The 17,112-nt window shown below is 43.3% G+C and overlaps 2 protein-coding genes across 2 annotated transcripts; one reads left to right on the forward strand and one right to left on the reverse strand.

Moving 5' to 3' along the window:
- Positions 1-816: 816 nt before the first annotated feature.
- fkbp9 (FKBP prolyl isomerase 9) lies at positions 817-10,139 on the reverse strand. Its single transcript, XM_035182950.2, has 10 exons — positions 9,779-10,139; positions 8,545-8,690; positions 6,214-6,403; positions 5,971-6,116; positions 5,184-5,373; positions 3,628-3,773; positions 3,318-3,507; positions 2,891-3,036; positions 2,505-2,668; positions 817-2,406 (listed from the first exon to the last, which is right to left on the reverse strand). The coding sequence occupies exons 1-10, from the start codon at positions 9,979-9,981 to the stop codon at positions 2,227-2,229; spliced, it is 1,701 nt and encodes a 566-aa protein (XP_035038841.1). The 5' UTR covers positions 9,982-10,139; the 3' UTR covers positions 817-2,226.
- A 613-nt stretch (positions 10,140-10,752) lies between these two features.
- On the forward strand, positions 10,753-16,333 carry LOC118124803 (cartilage associated protein). Its single transcript, XM_035182951.2, has 7 exons — positions 10,753-11,865; positions 13,086-13,235; positions 13,874-14,045; positions 14,124-14,252; positions 15,039-15,184; positions 15,275-15,358; positions 15,947-16,333. The coding sequence occupies exons 1-7, from the start codon at positions 11,404-11,406 to the stop codon at positions 15,992-15,994; spliced, it is 1,191 nt and encodes a 396-aa protein (XP_035038842.1). The 5' UTR covers positions 10,753-11,403; the 3' UTR covers positions 15,995-16,333.
- The last annotated feature ends 779 nt before the right edge of the window (positions 16,334-17,112 follow it).

Consider the following 17,112-nt stretch of genomic DNA (forward strand, 5'->3'; position numbering starts at 1 on the left):
TTCTCATACATAAACCTTTATATATATATTACAGTATTCCTTTAGCTTTATTCAACATCACACATACATGAATGCACTGTGCTCATTAAGACACTGTGACCTATGCCTTAGAAAGAAATCAAGAAGCTGCCCCAGCTTCTGAAGGCCAGATAGGAAAGGCATTGTCTTGTCTGATAAATACGCATGCTTACACACACAGAACATACAGACGATAAAACAGAAACACAATGTTTCACACTCCAATGAACAAAAACACTGTGTCTGCAAAACTACTGAAGACTCACAAAGCTTCAGCCGGATAAAGGCTTTTTCTTAATACACAAAACTTAACACTGTCAGAATGTGAAGATTTGTCCAGCTACTATCAAAGGAGTGACGAACCTGGGAGCGGCTCCTCATCATTGGTGGATTCCAGTTCCAAGATGCTGGGACCACGCCTTCAACCTACTATTATAAATATTGCACCTGTCATCCGTTCGGGGCGACTCTTGACTACCCCGAGCTACGGACTAAAAGCCAAGGCTGTGCATTGAGTGCCCATAGCTATGCTGTACCTTTTTCATTGCTTCTAAATAAATACTTTTTGAACTAAGACCGACCCTTCTCATACCTAAGGATAAAAGAACACGACAACTCTATTGCATTGAACTTTGATCATCTCCAGGGAATTCTTTTAACACTATTGAGACTTCAGTAATTGTGAAGTTTACGTGTTGGAATAGAGGTCTAGACTTAGAATCGGGCCCAGTGCTGGACTTTTTTGTCTCGAACAATACTTGTGTGTATATGAGGACAAACAGACTGACACAGCCAAAGTATTTTTTAGGTCAGGTATTTTATTCAAATTAAAGGTTGTGCTGACGATGAAACAATCCAGCCTCAGCGTTATTCCTGAATGAAATGTAAAACAAAAACTATCACTCGCTCAGTCACTCACTCACTCATTCACTCACTCAGTCATGAAAATGCAAAAGTCCTACATTACATTTGACATCAGGACGAAGACAAAAACCAGAGATGGTAAACAAGACACTAAATGTGTGACAGACCGGAGAGGCAACCGATCCCCTGTAAGGATCACTTTCACAGCAGAAAACACAGAAGGCACCGTGAAGAAAACATGATTATGATTTGTTTCGTTTTTTACCATATACTGACTTCACAACTAAACTCAATTTTTCTATCTGGCAGAAATGTCCCTCACAGAATCCTGACTGATTATAAGTGAAACAGTGGAAATCGTCGGCTGTAAACTATGTAAATATAACATTATTCTAACTTAAAGCTCTGATTTAACTTGCCACTTATCTTCACCTATAAATAAGTAGTCTTACAGTGAGTGATGGTCCTGGGAGATATTTGAGAGAAGTTTCCTGCACAACCAAAGAAGGTTGAAAACAGTTACAGTCAGTTACAGAAGGAGTGTTGAATGTGGAGATCGTGGAGGCCTTGGTTTGTTCTCTCACACAGGAGTGCTTTCGTACCCTTCAAAATAAAAAAAACCTTAAAACAAAACATAAAGAACTTACAGAGCCCCTTAACTCCAGACAGGTGATATTTTGTATCTTGTGCACACAAGATATTAACTTGTTCTCACACAATAAATATCTTGTGCATGAAAGAAATGAACTTGTTTGCACATAATATTAGGTTGTTCCCTCACAATAAATATCTTGTTCGCACAAGATAAAAACGTTGTGGGAACAAGTTAAAGTATGCGCAGCAAATTATTATTGCCTGTCTCTATACAAGAGAATTTCATTATATGACATTCTAGCTGAGTTCTCTCCATCACTGTGACTGAGTGCATCTGAAGTCGATAGAAACGCATAGGGATTTTTTTGTAAATCATCTTGAGAGCACAAGATGTTTATGAAAATGATAAAAAAAATGATCACCTGTCGGGCCTTAAACTCCGTAAGAGGTTGATGGGATAAGAAGTTAAAAAAAGTCATTCACTGTCTTCACAGTCCTCTTATAAGGCGTTTTCTTTCGAAATTTTAATTTGACTCTAAAACAGCGTCTTAAAGGACAAGACGCCTGCATACCAACATCTCAGTCCTCAAAACAAATACACAGAATCTCTCTCAGCATTTTTTTCCCCCTCCGCACTTACTTAATTTACATATAAAACCCCATCTTTTTTTTTACTGTATGACCCACATCTCCCCAACTTTCTGACCCCTCACCCCTACACCCTGAGCTGAGTTTTTACACTCAGTCCCGTCATAGCTCGTCGTGGGTAGTCGCTTCATCTGCTTTAAGTTTGAACTCTGCCTCTGTGATTGTTCCGTCTCCGTCACGGTCCTGGTTGGAGAACATGTTGTCGATGATGCGATTGGGATCGAAGCCGGGTGCCAGGCGGCCTTTGCCCTCGCTCACCTGCCGCATGATGTAATCAGTAAACTGAGGAAGAAGAGGAGAGATCAGAGAGAGTAAAATAAGAACACACAGACGACATATACCACATGTAAATATGACAGAAACCACAGGTCATCTCGTACCTCAGAGGGCTCCACCTGCTTGTTCTCGTCTTTGTCCATCTCAGCGAAGAGGTCAGGGGACACATCGTCGTTCCAGATAAACATGTAGCCTTCAGGAAGTCCCTCCTCCATCTCTACCAGCTCAATGTCAAACAGCAGCACAGCACTCCCTGGGACCTCATCAGCTGCACACACACACACACACACTCACAATGAGAAATTTAACCAAGGGGCCAAAGTTTGAGATCCATGTACTGATGAAGCTCCAGATTGCATACTTGCAAAACTGAGGTCACACTGTCAAAGCTCTGTGTGTGTGTGTGTGTGTGTGTGTGTGTGTGTGTGTGTGTGTGTGTGTGTGTGTGTGTGTGTGTGTGTGTGTGTGTGTGTGTGTGTGAGACACTTACGGACTCCTCTCTCCCCATAGCCCAGGTGAGGAGGAATAACCAGGTGCCTCTTCTCTCCCACACACATCTCCATCAGTCCGTCCTCCATCCCCGGCACCACCTGGTTAGCTCCCAGGACGATGTTGTATGTCTTTCCGTAGTTATATCTAAAATAAACAGAGACCGAGTGAATCATACAAAAAAACCGAGCCTCTTCTCCCGATGACTTTTTGCTTCCACGCTACAGAAAACAGGGATAAATAACAAAATGCATGTTTGCTCTAATGGCAGGACCTGACCGGACAGTCACTGCCTACACCCCATGTGTTTGTCTTCTTCCCAAAGATCTTTGGTGTCGTTCTTTAAAATTATGTCTCTGTGTGTGTGACTCAGGTTTCTAAGGTGCTTTGCTTTCCAGGGAAACAGCCTTCGACTGTCTCACACTCACGTGGAGTCGATGGATGTGCCGTCCATCATGGAGGCGTTGTAGTGATATTTGACGAAGTCTCCCTTCTTCGATTGCTTGTCGCACTCTCCTGGCTTGTGAATCACAGTGATTTCAGTGCTGTCTGACGGGTTGTGGAAGTCGATGATGTCAATGTCAAACACCAGCACAGCTGATCCAGGGATCTTAGTGCCTGAGAGAAACAAAAAAAAGAAAGAAAGAATGTTCGGAGGTTCACCAGAGTTCAGTGTATGTCTGAAAGCAGGTACACGCATGCAGGTACACACATGCACGCACACACACACACACACACCTGTGCCTTCTTCTCCATAGCCGAGATGTGGGGGGATGGTGATGGTGCGTTTCTCTCCGACACAGACTCCAATCAGACCCTCGTCCATGCCAGCGATCACGTAGCCTCGACCCACGTAGGTGTCGTAGGTGCGATTACGTGAGTAGCTGTGGGACAGAGAATATTAACAAAACTATTATCACACTGACATGGAGCTAAAAATCCAGTCAATCTGTTAAACATATAATACATGTTATAATACATAGTATTTTTCAGTCGTCATTTTGAGTTGTCCTCTAATGTTCCGGGAATGACTTGATATTCTGGTTTATTTCAGGACATAGAGTTCATCTCAGAACACACATCTGAACAACCAATCAACACAAGTCAGGACGAAAAACAGTAAAACATTGTGCACATTTAATCATAAGTCTGCTCACTCTTTAACCTCTGTTGTAGTATATTGTTTTTTATCTAAGTAAGAGTGGTTTAGGCAAAAATATTAATGTGACATGAGTCTCATCTGGGAGAAATGACCTTCAGAGGGTAACTCTCTACTTTTATACTTTGAGGACATTTCCGAGCCTGAAGTTTTATACTTTTACTTGAGTCATTTTAAACTGCTTGAGTAAAGAATGTGTGGACTCAGTGTGCAAGAGGAAGGCCGTCCTTGACGTCTGTGCAGAATGTGCATGAGAGACTCTTAGGACCGGTGTGGTATATTCACCTAACGTAGATCGTTTTGACATGGGTGTAAAACATAATGACAGGTTTAAAGCTAGGGGGCCCTCGTTTCTGGACTCTCAGATTTCCTAAGTATTATTCTAGATGTTACTTGTTAGTTCTCTCCCTCGGAGAATGCTCTTTGACCTGTTCGATGGAGGGGTTTCCATTTTTATGTATGAAGCATGTCTTTAATTAGAGGCCCCTATGTGTGACGTCATTTTATCTCAAGTCTTGGGCCTAAGGTACCTGTCCTGACCTGTAGACTTCTGTGTAATAAACCTTATTATACAAGCAAGAACGGTGTCCGCGGAGATTCCTTCATCATCATCTTCAACATCACTGCTGCTTAAATATACAACACCGGAAAGAAATGCTACAAGTGGAAATCCACAAAGTTGCAGTGGCTAGATAAGAATAGAGCTCAGTGACTTTCTGTTCCTAAAAAAGAGGCAAAGTTTCATTTTCTCCAGAAAGGGAACGGCATGTTTCCATATATTACAATTAAGCATGTTAAACATAAGCCTCCATTCTGTTGTGTATTGTTTTTACTGCTGATATACTGTATAAGGCCAATATAAGAACATTAAGGCAGTGTTTGATTTTAGACTTTTAGGGCTTATACATCTGTTGTGAGTGGCAACACAAGATCGAAACTACTTGCACTGTTATGTTTCACAAACAGGAAATGGCCACCAGTGGTTATAAAGTTTTGAATCTCTCTATCGGTCTTCAGTTTACAGTGAGATGCTGCCATCCTGTGGCCGCTTAAAGAACAGCAGCAGGCAAAAGCAGTTGAAATTGAAAGTTCAATATTACAACAAGTCTGATGAATGTTTAACATGGACACACACCTGGAGTCAAAAAATGTCCCGTCGAGGAGGCTGCCGTTGTAGTGGTAGCGCACAAAGTCTCCGGTGACGGACTTCCTCGTGCAGGACTCGGGCACCTTCTGATTGGTCACTGCGATGCCATCCCTGGGGTTGTGCAGGTCCAGGAGAATGACATCGAACACCAGAGACGCCTGACCCGGGATGTCGCTGCCTGGGGGTAGAACAAGAAGGAGAAAGGTTGAAGAGAAGAAGAGAAGCAGGTATGGAGATAAATAAACTTGACTAAGCACATTTCAACTGCCTTGTGTCCCTTTTTCAGTAAATCTGATTTATCACACTGGCACCAAGAAAAGTATCATCTTAATCTGCAGTGATAATACTATGATTTCTAATAATTACAAAACAGCTCAAGGTTGTAAAAAAAGATTGTTCTGATTATTTTTTCAAAAAGGAAAACATAAAATGATAGAAATAAAATTATAATACAGTCTATAAACATGTAAACTTATCATTTCCTATTGCTTTGTGCTACTACACTAATCAATGAAAATGAAAATCATGTGTTGAAGAAGAATTCATTAGATCATACATGAAAGTCCTACATCAGCACTTGCAGATGTTTTCTCTGCTCGTTGATATACAAAGTTATGTTACTTCAAATTAAGCAAGTGCAGTGTGTTGACAGATAAACACTCCAGTCACTGTATATGTGTGCGATCTTGCTTTCCGCTGAAGTCAATAATTTATATTGTAAAAGGTCTGTTATCTCCAGGAAACAAATAATAATAAAGACATTATCAACACTCACCATCTCCATTCTCTCCATATCCAAGAGAGGGAGGCATAGTGACGATGCGTCTCTCTCCAACACACATGCCCAGGAGCCCCTGGTCCATGCCAGCGATCAGCCAGCCAATCCCGACGTAGGTGTCATACGTGCGCATGCGGGTGTGACTGCAGCGAAGGGTGGATAGACGGAGGAGAGAGGTTACGTGTGTGTGAGTGCAGGTGCATTTCTTTTTGTGTGACTGAGGGATAGCACAGAACGAACCTGGAATCAAAGAGGGTCCCGTCCAGCAGCGTGCCATTGTAGTGGTAGCGCACGTAGTCAGACACCTCCACCTTCCTGGAGCAGTTGGAGGGCGTGTGGTAAGTGTTGATCTGCACGCCGTCCTCCGGGTTCCACACGTCGAGCAGCAGCACGTCAAAGTGGAGGATGGAGTCCGCAGGGATGATTTCACCTGGAGAGAAACAGGACATTCACTCATCAAACTTTATTAAGAATAAATAAAAAGAAAACACAGATACAACTAAATATATTCAACTTGAATTAGATAAACTTTTTTTAATATAAACTTATATAAATGCATATATAAATATGTTTGTGAAAGGCTCATATCGACTTATAACGGCCAATCGATATCCATATGATAATAAAGCCTGACTCATGAGATTTATATTTATATTTTTAAGATTTTAGAGCCACTAAGATAAGACTTTATGCACTTTTTTGTCCATTGTGTCATCCCATTTATTTTAAAATTCTGTGAAACTGACCCCAAATTGTATTGAATAAATACACAAATCCTGCACTTTTCCGATTTAGGGGCTTTTTGTTTTCTTCTTCAGTTCGACAGATATCATGATGAATCGTTATGTATCCCCATTCGTATCATATCTTGAGTTAACCTGCGATTCCAACCCCTAGTTAAAACCAGAGAATGAAACTTTAAAGTTAGATGACTTGTCCTGGGACTGTCGATGGACACAAGCACAGTGGCTAACCCAAAAACACACAGCTCCTCTCTTGTATACAGAGGTGGAGGAGGGGTGTAAGGACAGTGTCAACAGCCATTAAAGCTCCACTGCTGATGAGCTGGCAGGTCTCTTTCTGCTTTAAACCTCTTTGTGCTGCACCCCCCTGTTTTCTTCAACCTCAGTTTTTACCTGTCCACACATGCCCCTCGCTCTTCTCTCTGTCCCATTATCTAAATATTCCATTCACACACACACACACACACGCACACGCCACGCACGCACGCACGCACACACAGAGTTGGGCCTCCATGACTTCAGGGGACATTGCATTGCCTTACATTAAGTTCCTGGAGACTTACTCTAACTTTAAACATAGTTACTACCCAACCCCTACCCTAATTCTAACCTATACCTAACCTTAAAACCTGTCTTCACCTTATAAGGTAATGACTTACGTTATGCGTAACTTGCTTTTGTCCCCACAAGGAGGACAAGTCCCCATAATGTGACTGTGTACACTGATTTAGGTCCCCACAACATGAGTAAACCTCGAGTAAACCTCGACTACACACACACACACACACACACACACACACTTGCAGAGCTATCCTTATTAGGACTTTGCATTGACTTCCATTCATGGTGGCCAGCCTAACCAAAACCCTATAACTAACCACAATTCACATCTTACCCCTGACGTTAACTTTGATCCCCATGAGGACTACTGGTCCTGACGAGTTCATTGTTTATGTCCTAGAGTTGAACTGGTCTTTACATGTAAACAGAGCTTTCACATTCCTTTGCTCTCATCACTACACTTATATAAAAAGTGTAGTTTATCAGTGTTTTCTGACACAATCTCACTCAACGGACTTGTTTTGTTCACATGCAGCTCACGATCTAGAAAGTTCCTCTGCCCGCAGCTGCTGATGCTCTGGGATTGGTTGTGCATTTACTGACTGCTGATAATCTTTATCCAGAGCAGCTCACTCTGACCGGCTTCCTGGTCTGGGACGTCCCTCTGACGTGACCCAGCATGGACGTCTGGGAGCAGCCCACTTCCTCCCTGCTTCAGCTGACTCTCATTACCACTAGACACTTTACTTCCTTTACAGAATGTCAACACATGTCTGAATGATATCAACTGCATTTTAAGAAAAGGGTGTTTTATTTGCAATGTCAAGGAGAAGTACTACACTACCCACAATCCTCAGGTGTAAAAGTGCTGTCTATGATTGGTGGAGCTCGTTGTTCCTATGGAAACAAGGTTACATAAAAAGAAGAAGTGCACCGGAAGTTGTTCGATAAGGATCATTTGCAATGGTTTATGGGATGTGTAGTTCCTTCACTCTTGAAATAATAATGTACAAAGTCTTATACCTTTGCCTTTTTTTAGATTTTGCTATTTTATTTGCTCCTAATCAAATGTTTTGTGGTCACGATCCATCTTTTAGCTGGTCGGCCTGGTTCCAGGCTTAAAACTCTTTTTATATAGATTTTCTGAAATGTCAATGGAGAAAATTGACGAGAAATGTACTTCAAGAACCAGAGGGTGTCTGTACCCGGGCCGTCACTGTTATGCTCTATATGTCGGGGAGATGAACACACACTCAGTCATACACACCGTATCCCTGCTTTCCGTAGGCGAGGTGAGGTGGAATCTTCACCAGTCGTCTCTCGTTGACACACATCCCCACCAGAGCTTTGTCCATTCCTGCGATCAGCTGCTTCTTGCCAACAAACACATTGTAGGTGCTTCCACGGTCGTAACTGAAACACAAACATACACACATCACTAAATTATAATCATTATTTATTCAATTTTCAATGAAGCAAAGGCCATGCAGTAAGCCTGAGGCTTCTTGGGCTTTAGAGGTCTGGGTGCCCTGGACAGCCACCTACTTTTGTGGCAAACCCAGTTTGTAATTCAGCTTGCAGGGACACTACTGATGAGTAAGTCAGTGGTTCTCAGAGTGGAGTCCAGAGACCCCCAGAGGTCATTTTCGATAAAGGCCTCAACAGAGGATTGCACATGTGACTCCAGTGTTCAGAGGAAGAGATTCAGATCAGATTTGTGGACTAATGTGATCACACTGATGATCAAGTCCTTATCCTTAAGTTTGGAGGCCGCTTTCAGGACCTCTGAGGATCTCATGGACTCCACTTTGCCCAGCTGGGAATCCCTACTACTACTATTCACTAAGTCAGTGGTAATCACCCCCCCTTACCCCCCCGAAGGACCTGAAAGTGGGCTCCAGAGGGCCTGGGGGGCCACTGGCCCCAGCTGAAATCAAAATGGCCCCATAACCGCACCTGACCTGTCAGTAGTCTTTTAGTCTTTTGTTTTAAAGAAGCTATAGTCACTTAGTAACAATACTAACTTTAAAAAATGACAATTTGTTAAGATTTTTAATTTTTTATGCTTCTTTGAAGAACACAATGTGCTTGAGTGAGGAACAGTTTTCAAAATATATTCGATGATGTGGGCCTTTGCTCAAAGATTGACTTAATTAGGCACCTTACTGAATCAGGAATTGTGCATGGATGTTGATCATGTAATTGCCCCCTCTCTGTAAATTGTGACCCCTTTATGGCCCCTGAAAAAAAACTTAGATCCGCCACTGCTCTGAACACTGGGGTCATATGTGCATTCATCTGTTTTGGTCTTTTGCATGAAAAAGTGTCGGAGCCCTTGGATGAATCGTGTGTTGATCCGCAGAGCTGCATTCAACCAGCTTGCCTGCGTGGCTCACTGAGCCGAGCCCACTCTACGCGCACTTTTACGCATCGCGCACGCAACTCGTGCACCCTGGGGACAAAAACTAACAACAAAGCTGGTTCTTCTGCGTGATACTCACCTAGAGTCGAACTTCTTGCCGTCCGGGAAAACGCCATTGTAGTGGTACCTCACGTAGTCGCCAACCTTGACTGCGCGCACGCACTGCTCCGGCACGAAAGTTTTCTCAATGAGAATGTCGTCTAACGGGACAGGGGGAGCGTTGCAGGCGGCGATCGCCACCAGAACTGCCAGGTATAACATTACGTGCACGCACGAGCTCATTTTCACTGTCGACAAAAATAAATCAATTGCGATGGAGATAAGCAAGAGTCAAGCCTGGGTACGTCTGTCCTCCCTGTTCCACGGTTTCCTCCACTTGGATACAAGTCCTGCCCCGAGTTACAGCACAGGAATGATCCTGCGTCAAGCTGCATGGCAAAAACTAACAACATCCGGTTAAACCCTAAAGATTAAAAAACCCTCTATGTCAAAATCAAATTACAAACATCAATTTAAGCAAATAAGCAAATAAGGAGGTGCTGATTGTTAAGACTTATATTTGACATTTGACGTTTTGATGCAACATTTAATATTTTGATTTCAAATTTAGATTTAACATTTAGATTTAGATTCAACATTGGACATTTAGATTTCACATTTGGATTTAACATGTAACATTTCCCGAACAGAAAAAAACACATGAACTTCACATGTGTAAAAACACATTGTTTTGGAACATTTTGGTGGTAAAATGTGTGAAGCACCTGTAAATACCCATGTGATAACATGTGCACTACATGTGCTACCATGATTTTCCACATGCTTTGCTTTGCTTTGCTTTGCTTTGCTTTACTTTACTTTGCTTTTCTCTAGACACACAAACACACATCGAAGAGTATGCGTTCAACTGTGCTCTTATCTTGAAATACTTCCTGCTCCACTCTCTCTCTCTCTGGCTGCCTTGACGCACGCTGGGATTGAATGGGGCAGTTTGGGCACCACGTATTGCTCTTGCGCAGTTGCAGCCTCTGTGAGATGTGTCAACGTGGTAATGTAGGGGTCTCCTCCTCACAGCTGCAGTTACATCCCCCCCCCCATCTGCGTCCATTTAAATCAGAGTTTACGCGCACATCTGGTTACGCCTAATGTTTGCACTCACATGATAGCACAACACGAGAAGTTTACGCATGGATGATGTTGAACACCCTGGATCGTGTTGTGTCGGAGGGATTTAGGGCCTTCTTCTGGTTTGAGGGGGGCCGGAGCAGGAATGTCTCTACGTGGCAGTGGGAGGAGGAGGAACAATCCACCCTCACCGGGGGTTTGATGAGTGACTGGGATCAAACAGGTTTCCACTTTGAAGAGACGTGTGTTGTGGAGGAATAACTTGTTGTTCCTATACATCAGACCAAATGGCAAACTTGTGTTTCCCTTTAACAACAAAGTGGAGAACTTCGCCATCATGTTAGATTATAAAAGCCTGTTCTCTGTCAGCTTGTAGCTTCTGTATAAGAACAGAACAACAGCAGTGATTTACTTGTGGGATTCAGTGGGAGGAGCAGCTCATCCCAGGCCCCGCTGATCCAACCCTGCGCCCCGGGGGGAGGAACGCTTTGTCCGGGTACGTGGTGGAACTTGAGGCGGTCCTTGCGCCCCACGCACTCGCCGTCCCAGCCCCTATCCACCATTTCCCAAACTTCAAAAATGGCACCCTCCACCTCTTCCCAACTCCTCTCTGCGCTGCTGATCGCGCTTGCCGTCTCGGCGGTGCAGTCCCAGTACGAGAAGTACAGCTTCAGGAGTTTCCCCCGACACGAGCTGATGCCGCTGGAGTCCGCGTACAAATACGCTCTGGACCAGTACACCGGGGAGAAGTGGAAGGAGACGGTGGAGTACATGGAGGTGTCGCTGCGGCTCTACCGGCTGCTGCGGGACAGCGAGGCCTTCTGCAACCTCAACTGCAGCTCCGTGCGCCTGGAGGACGAGGACAAGTTCGCGGAGTTCCCCGAGCTGCGAGCGTTCGGCAACGTGATGAAGAGGGCGCAGTGCCTGAAGCGCTGCAAGCAGGGGCTGCCCGCGTTCAGACAGACCATGCCCAGCCGGGACACCATAGACGAGTTCGATAGGAGGGAGCCCTACAGGTACCTGCAGTATGCCTACTTCAAGGTGAGCCAGCTCCGCGTGACCCACACCCACCAAGCTGACGTGACCTCTATGGTTCTAAAAGTCTCTCCCCAGTGTTTCCCAGCTCACAACAACCGGACGAGGCACACGATGGAGTCCGGTTCTTCCTCATTAAAGGGATAGTTCACTCAAAAATGACAATTCCCTCATTATCTACTCACCACTATGCTGATGGAAGGGTGGGTGAAGTGTTTGAGTCCACAAAACACTTCTGGAGTTTCAGGGGTAAACAGCGTTGCAGCCAAATCCAATACAATTGAAGTCAATGGTGAACAACATGCCTCCATACTGCTCCTGTGGTGTCATCCAAGTGTCCGTAAGCCCCGACTTTCAAATTTGACTCGAAACGAGGTAATTTACACCATGTTTTTAACCTAAATGTCTGCTGTGATCTTTGTGCAATCGCAGCTCCGGAGGAGGATAACAGCGACATTTAGGCTAAAAACATGCAACACTGTTTACCCCTGAAACTCCAAGAGTGTTTTGTGGACTCAAACACTTCGCCCACTCCTCCATTGCCATAGTGAGTTGATAATGAGTTAATTTTCATTTTTGGAGGAACTATCCCTTTAAAGGGGAGTATTCATTCCACAGTCAACTATGCTGGCCTGTTGTGTCTTGGGTTCCTCTATCATTTTGTCAGGTCTTGACCTTACTATATTCTGTATGTTGGTGCTATACAAGTAAATTGTAATTTTATTTTCAATTTGTGGTGAAGGTTTTACTCAATTTTCAACGCATGACAGGGATTTTTCCTGATGTCAGCTAAACGTGCCACTGGGGAGGTGCGGGGGGGCCCTGTTCTGCAAAAGACAAGGTCCTGAACTTTTGACTGGTGCTTGCTGGTTTTTGTGCCCTCCCTATAAACAAGAGGAAAACCATTTCGAAGATCACTGACTCCATAAAATCCATTAAGGTTTTACCTTGAATTTAGTTTTAGATCACAGTTAATTCCCCAAATCCCCAAATACTGTCAAAGAATTGGAAAAAGTAACAAATGCAAGTTTCCACACAGGAGACCTCTCATCCTTCAAGGGATTTCTATATATATGTATTGGGCAACAAAATTATGAATCATTTATGAGCAAAAATAGATTTCAGTGCTACATGTGTGTTGTTTCATTTAATGATGTGCACTCACACACTCACACAAACACACACGCATACACTCACACAAAAATAACAGTATGTGTTTGTCTCAGTCTGACAAAGTGGCCAAGGCGGTTTCTGCGGCCCACACCTTCCTGCTGAAACACCCAGATGATGAGATGATGCAGAGGAACATGGCGTACTACCAGAGTCTGCCGGGAGCGGAGGAACACCTCAAAGACCTGGAGACCAAGTCCTATGAGGTACATGCATCAGATTCTCTGCGAGAAATATGACAAGGGAAGACGGCGTGCACGCAGGAGTCCCACCCATACCCACACGTCTCAGAATGTGCACAGCCACTCTAACCGGCCTGTAATCTGGCTCTGTGGCTGTGCCGATGTGGTGGATCCCTGTGGTCGGCATTATGGGAAAGTTAAGACTGAGTTTATACTGAGGTAACATCATACACTGTGTATAAAGACGGACTACACTATCTTGTCTGCTGTGGTAGACCCTAGCCTTTATGGATCTTGTGCTTAGGGCCTGTTCTTGTGCTGCCAAGATTAGTGCCTCTGTGCTTTCTCTCAGACCAACCATATATATAAATATCTATATATATATATATATATATATATATATATATATATGGTGGTTAATACTCACCAGTGCCTCACACACTTGGTTTGGGGAACTTCAGGGGTCCTTATCAGGCATTAAAGAGGTGGAGATCATTCAGATTACCGTTTCTTTCACAGAAATAAGATGGTTTTAATAACTTACTCGAGTTTTCTGTTTTCAGCGATTCAGATAATCATTGTCCTCGTTGATTTCTTCAATCATTCCACAAATTACCATTCAATGACTGACCGACTGTCTTTTTTGTCATGTTGTATTCCAGACATTATTTGTGCGCGCAGTGCGGGCGTATAACGGGGACAACTTCCGTACCTCGGTGTCAGACATGGAGCTGGCTCTGAGGGACTTCTTCAAGATCTACGACGAGTGTCTGGCTGCGTCTGAGGGCCCAAGGGACGTCAAAGACTTTAAAGACTTCTACCCCTCCATAGCAGGTCTGTACAACATTTAGTTATTTTTCCCTCGACTCTCTGAAAATCCAAAAGTTAATGGTTGATATCATTTTGTTCCAGATCACTATATCGAGGTCCTTGACAGGAAAGTGAGGTGTGAAAGTGACCTGACACCGGTTGTAGGAGGCTTTGTTGTAGATAAGTTTGTAGCCACCATGTACCACTACCTGCAGTTTGCTTATTACAAGCGTGAGTATTTCATTATCCCTGAGTTTTTCCTTGCATCTATGTACAACTTTAGATTTTCTTAAAGTGATAGGTCACCGAAAATTCACATATTATCTACTCACCACTATGCTGATGGGGTTGGGAAGGCTAACATTTTTAGTCCACAAAACACTTTTGGAGTTTCAGTGGTAAACAGTGTTACAGCCAAATCCAATACAATTGAAGTGACTGGTGATCGTAAAAAAACTACAGAAAAAAAACACAACATGCCTCCCTACTGCTCCTGTGGTGTCATTCAAGTGTCCGTAAGCCCCGACATTCAAATTGGACTCAACACGCCGTCATTTACATCATGTTTTTGGCCTAAATGTCCCCTGTTATCCTCCTCTGGAGCCGCGTTCACGTTCACAGGCTCTCGCCCAAGGGTACGCACGGGGTGCGTGGTAGCATCACTAGTTCCGGTAGCATCGATACTTCCGGTAGGGGACATTTAGGCTAAAAACATGGTGTACATGACAAGGATGTGAAGCTGTAAGGTAAATGCTTACAGACACTTGGATTTTATGGGGTTTTTTCTGTTGCTTTTTTTACCTTTGAGAAATTGATCACCAGTTACTTCGATTGTATTTGATTTGGCTGCAACACTGTTTACCCCTGAAACTCCAAAAGGGTTTTGTGGACTCAACACTTCACCCACCCCTCCATCGGCACAGCGGTGAGTAGATAATGAGTGAATTTGAATGAACTATCCCTTTAAGTCAGTCGGGTTAGTGTCTTGTGGATTAAGAGCAAATTTTCGTGTTTCAGTAAATGACCTGAAGAATGCAGTGCCGTGTGCAGCCAGCTACATGCTGTTTGACCCCAGTGATGAGGTCATGAAGAACAACGTGGCCTATTACAAATTTCACAAAAGCCAGTGGGGGCTGACAGAGGAGGACTTCCTGGCCAGATCAGTGAGACATGTTAATGATTACGCACCTTACACGCTCAAACGGAGTGGTTCACATTAACAGCTTATTTTGTTGTGTGTCTGTTCCCTACAGGAGGCACTGCGATACTACAATCAGACAACCATGCAGCTACAGATGATTGAGTTCTCCAGACAGCGGCTGATAAGCGACGATGAGGTGCGTGCGTGTGTTCGCATCCATTTGTGTGTCGGCGCTTCACAGGAAAGCTTCCAGCCAGGAGGTTATCTCTGGTCAGGAGAAGAGATCATATGATACAGTCTAGTACACCCTTTAAAAATAGGTCGGCATTGTCCTCATGAAGTGTGTCAGGGTTTACATCAGGTAGCCTGCTGCTCTCACAGGCTGTGTCCTTGTGTAACTTATGGAAAAATCCTAGATCCTTTCGTCTGGTCACATGACGCCCTGCAGTACAATGTGGGCCCTGTTTTTATCAAGCCTGCGATGTCACACACGACCACGGGGTGGCAGCACGACACTGCATCTCCATCAGTTTTAATGATGGTAGCTCAAGGACTGTGGCCATCAGGGCGACCCAGCATAAGCCAGGATTACTTACTGTATGCAGCAAATACCATTCACTTGACTTGGCTGTGATTCATTTAGTGATTGCAGGTATGAGAGGTCACAGAAGTGTTAGTGGGGGAACTGAGGATAATTCACTGAGAGGAAAACGTCACGGACCCACCTAAGTTGTCTCTGGTTGATTCTTGTGTGTGTGTGTGTGTGTGTGTGTGTCTGTCCACAGGGGAGGTGGTGGAGTTTATAGATGAGTTCCTCGACAATGATGAATAGCCCACGTTGGACGCTCTGCCTAAACACTGAAGAACAAGAAAGCGGCACCAGTTTGTATTTATTGGGGTTTTTTAAGAGGTTCTCGTGGGTCATAGGGTTTTGTTTTGTTTTTACCTTACAGCTTCACATCCTGAATATTAATCCCGATTATTTGTGGATAAAATACTCAGTTCAGAGGTACAGTGTGTGCACATTCAGCACATTAAATGATACATGATTTAAAAGGCAATAATGATAACGGAGACCGAAATGTTTTTACTCAATGTTTTACGAATTCATTCCTCTGCTTTGAATCATAGATGTTGTCTTGTCACAATAAAATTACGTTTTAAATATCAATCTCTCTCTGGAATATATGTATATGATAGAAGTTGAATTTAAGACTTTTTAAAACCTTTTCAAGATCATGATGAATGATATTTAAATCTACTTCAAGTATGATGGATATGAGGGACTATCAGAATCCCATAATTACTTACACTTGACTACTATTGAAGATAAGGTGAAGTAGCCTCGTAGAGAATAACACTTTAAACACCACGTCATCACGCAAACAGAAAAAAGTCAAACAGTAGGTATCCACAGTCTTTCTTACAGCCAAGCCCAGTGTGCCGCTATGAATTCTGACCAGGGTGTTTGTAGACTCATCAGTCAAATGAACGTTTACATCATTAAAATCTACTTAAATGCTTTTTTAGAGCTAGTACGTCATATTTGCACATTTAAGACTTTATAGATAGCTAGACAGAGTTAAAAGTCTGGAGTAATTTGACTATTTATAGGTATGTGCTAAAATTTTATGAACAAGCTCTTTGAGTGAACATCAAGACTAGAAAAGCACTTTATAAATACAGACCAAATACAAAATCATTTGTTGTTCTTTGAACTACTGACAACATTTCCCCAAAATTCTAAATTTGATCTGCGATCTAGAATCTGCATCTCTATAGAGACAAATCTGGAGTGGTCTCTTAATTTTCCCGAAGCTGTATTTCATTGCGGTCTACAAAACGTCATGAAATAATAAGATTTACTTGTTACAATTTCTTTACGTCCAAGCCCATGTCTTCAGACGCCATGTTGTGTCCGACCAACCATCCAGAACAAAAACAAAACAA

This window comes from Hippoglossus stenolepis, chromosome 17, assembly GCF_022539355.2.
Source record: "Hippoglossus stenolepis isolate QCI-W04-F060 chromosome 17, HSTE1.2, whole genome shotgun sequence".
Taxonomy (NCBI): Eukaryota; Metazoa; Chordata; class Actinopteri; order Pleuronectiformes; family Pleuronectidae; genus Hippoglossus; species Hippoglossus stenolepis.